Raw genomic sequence first — 9,407 nt, forward strand, 5'->3', positions numbered from 1 at the left:
TACACCCAGTATGCCATTTAAGTTTATGGCAATTCTTGTTATTGTTTTAAAATAACACGTAAGGGACATTAAGTTTTATATAAAATAAAACTTTATCATTTTCCATTCTTTGTTACTATTTTGTAACAAATGAAACTAAATTATTTTATCTTGTTACTGTTTTGTAACCAAAAATACGCGACGCTCGCATTATGAGCTCCAAACGTTTTTCTCATGTTTTGTAACAATCAAAACTTGTTTGGTTCTGTAACTAATAATTTGTTTTGTAATAAATTATTGTTTTCATCAAATAAATTTTTAGTGTTGTTGATTGAAACAACAATCACTTCATCGTTTCAGTCAAAAGATGTAAATCTATGGCTTGATTTATCCTTAATGTTTTTAGGGTCAACTTAACCTCAATAAGTAACTTCTTCAGTAGACATAGCAGATCGAAACGTCTTAAAATTGTTGTTTTTGGATTTCCAAACTGTTAAATTTGGATTTCCAAATTCTGTTATCTACCGAAGTTGTTACTAGGTTGAGTCACGACCAGGTCGCTCTCTTTAAGACGTTTCGTGGCACTACCCAAAGTTGTGCAAGGTAGACTTTCAACCACGCCGCCTCCAGGATAAAACAAGCCCAGCTACAACTGGTCAATTAACTACTGCACTGTAGAAAATCGTTCGAGAATTACACCCTCAAATATGGTTCTAAGACCACTCTTTAATATTGAAACCACTCAAATTAATATGGTATTATTACCATTCTATTATGGTGCTGAGACCACTCAAATATGGTGTTACCACCATTCTAATTTTAACTTCTCCAAAACATCAATATGGCACTACGACCACTCAAATATGGTGACACCACCATTTCTTATTAAATAGAAAATTATCGAAATAATTTATATACTGTTAAGATCATTCTTAATTCCGACGGGACATTAGTATTACGAAAAGGGACTATGATCTTAATAATACTCTATATTCCGAAGGGACATATATTATCGAAGGGACTATGAACTTAAGACCACTCTTAATTTCGAAGGGACATTAAACCGAAAAAGGGACTATGGTCTTAAGAACACTCTTAAATATGGTTCAATCGATTGATCGAAGCCACTCGATACGGTACGTAACCGCTCTATTTGAAACCGAAAGGGACAGAAAGGAGTAGAAGCAGAAGAAACTTGTTAACACAAGTCGGAGGGAGAAGAGAAGAAAAGAATTCCCGACAACTCAATGAAATTCTTTTCGGTGTGAAGAATGAGTGGGGCGAACTTCTCCTTTTATAGGGAGAGTTTGTAACAAAAAACGAGTGACTTGGGGATTAAGTCTGCTTAATCCTTAAGCAAACACATTTTTGTTTCTTAATTGGATATATCCAGAAGTTTCTGGATACGCGTTTTGGATTGGATTGGATCGTAACAAATTTATTTGTTACGCGTAGCGCTTACGGATAATGATTAAATTAATTAATTTAACATTTTCAAGTGCCAAAAAATATATATATCATTTTTTTTTTCAACCCACGACCCAAGCCCAAGCCCGGCCCGGCCGGACGGCGATGTCGTCGCGCGTGATATATATATTTTGTAAGCGTTCACCCGTTCACAAAATTGGGTACCCCAAGGGCACACCCTTGGAGGTCACTTTGCCCATATATAAACACTTACTAGTTGGGGTGACCCTCCAATGTGGGACATTTTTAAGTCACACCCACACACTAGTTCTTTCATAGTGTTTTTCTTTCCAATTTTCTTCACTAGAATTAACTAGTGTTCCAACACTAAGATGTGTTATAAAGTTAGAAATTAAAGAATGGTGTAGGATATATGGTTGATGGTTAATGGTTTTGCTTTTATTTTTTCTTGTTATATTTTATTGGTATGTTTTTAAATTATATTTACTAATTTTATAGTATAAATAATAAATAGTATTTGATTGAATAGGAGACAGTTGAAAGTGGTGATGTTAATGTTAGATTTTGCCGTTTTTGTATAATGGAGCAAGTATTGGTAGAGAAACTTTCAATTTTGCTCAACTAAGATAAGTTGCATGAGGTGTTAGGGGTTGAGAGGCTTTCACACGTGGACGTGTCAAAAATGGATACTGATGGCTGGAATTGAGTAAATGTTGTTTTTATACCAAGCAGGAATTTATACATCACTCTTTTAGTTTAAACTTGCAAAATCAAGACACTAATTTTTTGTTTGGTTTTACTATCATATTGATTCCGGTTAAAAGTGAATTGAAATTACATTCTTTTAAAGAAGCTAAACTAGAATTAAAATATTAAAGGGTAAAGCCTTCCTAACATAAGGTGTGTATGAAGAAAAGATTAAATCAAGAGTTTATATAATAAAAAAATGGAATAAAAAATGAAATTGGAATTGAAAGTAAATTAACTTATATTTAAATATATTCGTGTAGAACAATAACTTTTATGTTAAAAACCAAATTTAAATAAAAAAATATTCAAATTCCATGATAAGTTTGAAGCAATTTGAGACAATCAATTGTACACAAAAACATCAAAACACGTAAAATAAGGTGTTATGGTCGGATGTGATATTTTGTTGATGTAAAGAAAGAGAAATAAAAATAAAATGAAGTATTTATTGAATGTAAGAAAATTATAAATGTACATGTATCATTATTCTCTGAACAAAGAAAAATGATATTTGTACAAAATTTAATTATGACAACTTTTGTAACAATTTTCATCTTCTTTCTTTTATTTTTCAACAAAATTAATTGATAAAAAAAATACATTCAATGGATCTACAAGTATCACTACAACATAATTGACATCTAGTATCACTTCAAAATTGTTATTAAATCAAGAAAAACGTTACTGATTAAATTTAGTAACATTTGTACAATTGTTAGGTAAAGCGCGTGTTACTAAAGAGCTTTAGTTACGCTTTTAGTATATTATATGTAACATTCAAAAAGTGTCGCAAAATGTTACATTATTGTAACACTTTTTGTATCACCAGTAACACTAAAAATGTTACATTTTAATTTTTGAGAAGTTATAAAAAAGCGTTGCAAAATTGTCCTGACTAAAAAATTGTGAATCTACCAAAAAATGTTACTAATTGAAGTAGATTAGAAAAAAATGGATTATCTATAGGTGTTTTTGTACTCAATCCAAGCAAATCAAAATACTACATTTTGATCAACATTTAGATAATTTTCTTTTTTGATAACATTACAATGAAATAAGATATCCTAACTAAACCTAGTAATAATCACTTTTTCCACCAAAAATTTCAAAAAAATAAAAATATGAGAACACCATCTTTCGTAGCTTCTCTTGAAACAACAAAAGTCTTCTAGCTGCAAGTATTTAGAAGGAATGTGAGAACAAAAACAAAATAAAAGTAAATTTGAGGTATAAATATAATGATTGAACCAAATCCACAATCACTAAAAAATTGAGATATAAATATGGAGCAGAATTTACCTTTACTAAAGATGAAGCAAACAACAAAATCATATTGATTTAAGTGTTGATTTAAGTGTTGCTACTTTCTGAACAAAGGAAAGATCCCACACATTGTCATATTCCATGAAAGTAAAACCAATCCTACCAGACCCTAAGCACAAAAAAAAGCTAGAATAACAATAACTACACAACAGAACATACAAGCTACCCAAATAGTGATCAAGTATAGAAACCAGCATGATCAAATCAAACACCTCTGTTGAGCTGAATAGAACAACAAGGATCATGTTAAACTCTTATTCAACAAGAACAACACTCACTCAATAAGAGTTTCTACAAATTAAGTTGAAAGACACACTCATTGCAAGCCACAAAGTGTTCACCCTTAGCATTAACCCCCTACAGTATGTGTTTTCCCCATAGTTGATAATATATACCTGGTCTCCTGTGTAGGAATGTGTGGTTGTCATTCCTGGAAATATAGACCAAAGATAATTAAGTGGCTTTGAGATAAGAATCAATTGTTGCTGTTACAATACTAGCTATCAGTATGATGACTGATGAGTATCAGAACTTTTGCTTACCGAATTCTTCATCCAGGATCTTCACAAAGGGAGCAAGACAGTTTGTGGTGCAAGAAGCATTGCTGTACATTAAGAAACATAAGAATGAATATAATCAAAACACAACTCTATCTTGCATTGCTGTATATTAAGAACCATTAAATAAGTGTTGCAAGGTGAATGTTACTAAAACACATGTGTGTAGTAGTGTATAGTGTGCAGTGTTGAAATTTTATAATATTTTTGACAAAAGTTCAAGACATGGAATTATTGTATCAACCAAAAGAAATTCTTCAAAAAATGGTCTGAACGAAAAACCTAACGAAACTGTAATAATGATTCGGTTGTTGGAACAAAAGGGATTGATTTTGTTATTTTGAGAGAGACGATTAATAGAACAAAGATTAGATAAAGTTTAGAAGAAAATAAACTTGTATTGTATATTGAAAAATTCTCTAATACAAACACGTATAAGAACTGGACAGACTATTTATAGACTACATTACTTGAGATGCATGTTACTTGAGATACAAGTTAACTCCTATAACAACTTTACAACCATCTTCTCTAACTAACAAAGTAACTAACTAACTAACTAACTTCTCAATATGATTTCAGTTCAGATGGCTTAGATTACATATTCATTAAATTAATTTTAACTGATCTCGACTATTGATTTAGATTGGATAGTCAAATATGAATTAGTGTATCACATTTTTTTTTTTGGCTTAAATATGTGATTCGTCCCTGCAAATAGGGGTCGCTTAAAATTTCGTCCCTGCAATCGCTAATCCTTTTTTTTGCCCCTGCAAAGTTTAATCAGTTAAAAATTCGTCCTTTGACCCAGTTAATCACTGCCACGTCAGCAATTTACCAAAAATGGCATGGGAATTGACGAAAATACCCCTGGCTTATTTTTTTCCTTAAAAAAAATTCAAAATTTTGAAATTTTTTTTTAAATTAAAAAAATCTGAAAAAATAATTAAAAATCAAAAAAAATTTCGGACAAAAAAGTGTTAAAATTAAAACTGAAATTTTTCGGAGAAAAAATTGTAAAAAAAAATTCGGGAAAAATCTGAAAAAAAAAATTTTTGAAGGAAAAAAAAATAAGCCAGGGGTATTTTCGTCAATTCCCATGCCATTTTTGGTAAATTGCTGACGTGGCAGTGATTAATTGGGTCAAAGGACGAATTTTTAACTGATTAAACTTTGCAGGGGCAAAAAAAAAGGATTAGCGATTGCAGGGACGAAATTTTAAGCGACCCCTATCTGCAGGGACAAATAACATATTTAAGCCTTTTTTTTTTTTTGACAAAAAATTAGTGTATCACATATTACTTGCATCTCAAATATCCTTCATTCGTTTAGTTATCACTTGGCAGTTTTAGGGAAAACTTGTTCAAAGAGAGCAAAATAGCACTACCTCACATAAAGTTGAAATTTGAAGCAAAAAGTAAATAAGTATATGGCACATAGATATTACAAGTTTTATATCTTGAATTGAATTCTTGTATCAGTATATTCTTAAACCGATAGTAATGAAATCAAATATTGAGTTACGGATTTGTGTCTAGATTCATATCAGTGAGGTATATGATCACACAGTTGGAAATTAAAGTGATTATAGTATTGAACAAAATAAATAGAAAAAAATTCAAAAGATAAAAAGATAGTACTTGTAAACATAACAGTGTTAAATAACTTCCTAATCAAACAAATTTCATAAAATCCTAATCAAAATAACATCAAAACAGATGTGTTAGATTTCTAATGAGTAAAATATAAAATGGAACAGAATATATTTTATTTCCAAAATATCAAAAGATAGTACTTGTCCAAAAATAAAATCCCAATAACTTTACATAAGAACAAAAATTAACTCATCAGAGCAAATCTTCAAAATTGCATGGCAGCTCCTCTATAACCATATTGTAGAATTTCTGAATATCTATGATCATACTAGCCTCTTCCTCTGTCATGAAGTTTATAGAAAATTTCCCACTCCGGCCTATACGGTGAAGATAGTTTTCAGGCGCAGTTGGGAGATCATAGTTTACGATCAGAGACGCTTTATGCACATCTGTACCACAAAGCTGGGGGTCGGTGGTAATGAGAACTTGAGGAGAGTCAGACTGGGAAAAAAACTCGCGCATAATGATATCCCTAATGTTCTGGGAAAAAAACTTGAGAATGACAAGCACTTTATGATCTCTGCTTCTAAGCTTGTCCGTGAGCCAGTCCGCTTTGTCCATGGTATTCACAAAGACGATGCAATGAGTGATGGATTTAGCTTTCAGGGTCAGCTCAAAGATGTTGCATAGTGTCTCTAGCTTCCACTCTTCCTTGTCAACATCGACATAAAACTGCTTGGGACCGTCAAGGATCAACTCATCAGGCTTTGCCTGAATTACCATTTGCTGGATTGAAGAGGGCCTCCCAAAACCTTCAGAAACAGAATAAAAAACATCACACACATGATTTTGTGAAAACTGTGTAGCAAGAGTAGCATATATTGTTTTAAAAAAAACATAACAGACATGATTATGTCTCTTCAAGTCAGTAAATAATTTTGAAACACAAATATATATTTAAAATACAAAAACTGCACAGAATTTCATCTTCAAGTGTAGGGTGCGGTTATGGTGCATAAGGAAATCCTTATGCACCCTGCATAAATCCAGAAATGGTTTTGGAGTACAACTCACAGAAACCATTTCCACAGTAAAATGGTTTTGGAGTACAACATACTATAATTTTATGTAGGGTGATGGAAACCATTAAGTACATATAATGGTTTTGGAGTACAACTCATAAAAACCATTTCTGGATTTATGTCCTTATGCACCATAACCGCAGCCTCAAGTGTATTCTTACTCTAGTATAAAGCCATTAAAAATTGTCTCACAAACGTTGCATCAATTTTCTTAATTTCCACATCCAACACCGTTTTTTTTAATCTTTGTATCATCTTGTTTTTTAATTTTTCATGACTAAAGCTAGCAGCACTCCTGCATCTTTATAAATATAAAGGCTTAAACGCACAGCTTTGACCCCCCTATATTTTAAAAATTGGTTTTTTGTCCTTCTATTTAACTTTTTTCTAAACTTTGGTCCCTCATCTCATTTTTATTGGTAACCTTTTGATTTATGTTGTGGCAATGCTTATAGAAGCATTAGTCTTTAAGTTAGTAATCAGCTATTAATTAGGCCTAGACTACCTTTAATGTTTTTTTTTTTAAATTCCCCATATTAGTAATTAGTTGTTAGGTTAATATTTTTCTTCTTCGTTTTTTTAATGACATGTGTATATATATCTTTAGAAAAAAAACAAAGAAACAAACCCAGAGACATCACTCAAAGCACCCAAATATGGCCCCCCACTAAAAAGGGCTACCGGCTTGGACTCGTTAAGCTACCCACTCATAATGAGAACAAGGTGAACCAGAGTTGGTAACTAACAACTCATATTATAGATAGTTAAACAACATGCAACATACTAACTAAGTATCCTCCCATACCGTGTGAAAACAGAAGAAAAAGTTGAAAGAAAATCCAACGATAAAAATATAAAGAATGAAAAGAAAATATCTAATCTAACTTATTCCTAATGGGAAATGTTAACTTGTGCCCTCAAGGCACAAGTTAATGATTCAAAATAGAAATATTCTATTGTAATTAATGCATTTGACTTTAACTTTTTTACTTTTTAATAATTGAATGCACAAAATTTAAAAAAAATGTTTCCATTTTTGGGTTGCTTAACATGTGCCCTAAGGGCACAAGTTAACATGACCCATTCCTAATCTTACTTACTTAAAATCAAAGGTAGTCTGATGGGAGGAAATCCCTAACCCTAATTGCAGCAAGGGCCCACATTATGCTTAATCCCTTTGCCTAATCTTTGTTTTGGCGCCTTGCAATCTTACCCTAATTACCCAACTACCTGTATTAATTGAGCTTAGGTTAGCGCCCACTGAGTATTATCAAGCCCCATGATGCATTAATTATCTATCAGCCATGTAATGCTTAGGAACAATAACAGCCGTATTTTTTGTTTTAACCAAAGCAAACTATCTGCATGCCCTAGGCATCATTGAATGCCTTCCAAGTGAATATGCCTTGGAACAATCCAGACCAACTCAAAAAAACGAGCCAGTGTGCTAGGCCATGTCAAGTGCTTGCTATATAAACAAACATTCTATGTTATGGTTAGCCATGCCTTCATAAACCCTAAGCTCTTTCATTTGTCTTGATTCATTTGTCTAAGTAAAATTTGGTTTATCAAGTTCTGAAAATGTCGAGTTTCGACAATTTCCCTATCATTGCCAAGGACCAAGAAGCAGGTGATGCTCTTATTCAGCTGAAAGGTATGACCGAAAATATATACATATAATTCATTGTGTTAATATATGTATTTTATCAACCATGTTGTATCCTTCCTCAGCTAACTAATTGCGTCTGTTTTCTTTTGCACATTGTGACTTGATGAAGTTGATGACGTTCCACATGGATAGTTCAGGAATATTTCTGAGTTTGAGGTGAAAGTGGAGAAGAAGAATGGTAGAGTTTATTTTACTGAATGGTAAGATTCACGCCTCTCTAATTCAGTATCTTAAGTTTTAATTAATGAAGTATCTTCAGATTTATAACTGTTGTTGTTCATTAACATAAAAGCATTTTCATTTGGTATTTTTTTGTGCAACCAGAAATTGTATTGGCTGGGATTTTGTCAGGCAGCGTGTCCGGCAGAGGAATGTGAAATGACCGTCGTTGATTACTTGGGCTCCAGCTGGAAATGTTTGGACTTATGCTTATGCCGTAGTAATTTTCTGTTTTGTATTGTAGAGTTGATCTTTGATCTACTTCAAGTTTTGTTTTGTTGTTGGAATTTTGTATCCCTGTTAAAGTGAACCAGTTCTACTTTTAATCAATGGTTTCTTTTTGCTATGGGTGTGATGTCTTTTCAATATGATATTGAATCATGTTATATGATTAAAAATATGCTTCATATGGTATTTTATAAATTGTCAATAGATTGCCTTATGTCGTTTTAAAAAACATCGATAAAATAACAACGGAAAAAAAGGAATGATGTAAGAAAAGATGCTATATATATATATATATATATATATATATGGCCATTAATTTTGATAGCTTGATGTATGGACTTATTCCATATGAAGAGTTTTATTCAAGCATGGTGTGAATGTTTTGTGTGTTCAATGTGATGAAGTAACACGCTTTTGTTTGAAAACCTATAAGGATATGATTCTAATAGAGCATGTCTTTTTTATTACTCCCTCAGGACCTTAATATAAGAAAATTTTAAAAAAATGTTTTGGTCCTATTTATAAGAAAATGTCACAACTTTTAAAGATAGTTATTGCTTAAAAGACTTTTTTTATC

The 9,407-nt window shown here is 31.9% G+C and overlaps 1 protein-coding gene across 1 annotated transcript; it reads right to left on the minus strand.

Moving 5' to 3' along the window:
• Positions 1-3,485: 3,485 nt before the first annotated feature.
• Positions 3,486-6,505, minus strand: LOC146897108 (eukaryotic initiation factor 4A-6-like). The gene is made up of 4 exons (XM_085736385.1): positions 5,892-6,505; positions 4,013-4,084; positions 3,876-3,910; positions 3,486-3,589 (listed from the first exon to the last, which is right to left on the minus strand). The coding sequence occupies exons 1-4, from the start codon at positions 6,413-6,415 to the stop codon at positions 3,486-3,488; spliced, it is 735 nt and encodes a 244-aa protein (XP_085592511.1). The 5' UTR covers positions 6,416-6,505.
• Positions 6,506-9,407: the final 2,902 nt, after the last annotated feature.

Source organism: Medicago sativa, chromosome 8 (genome assembly GCF_051527215.1).
Source record: "Medicago sativa cultivar Bolivia chromosome 8, Bolivia_mono, whole genome shotgun sequence".
Classification (NCBI taxonomy): Eukaryota; Viridiplantae; Streptophyta; class Magnoliopsida; order Fabales; family Fabaceae; genus Medicago; species Medicago sativa.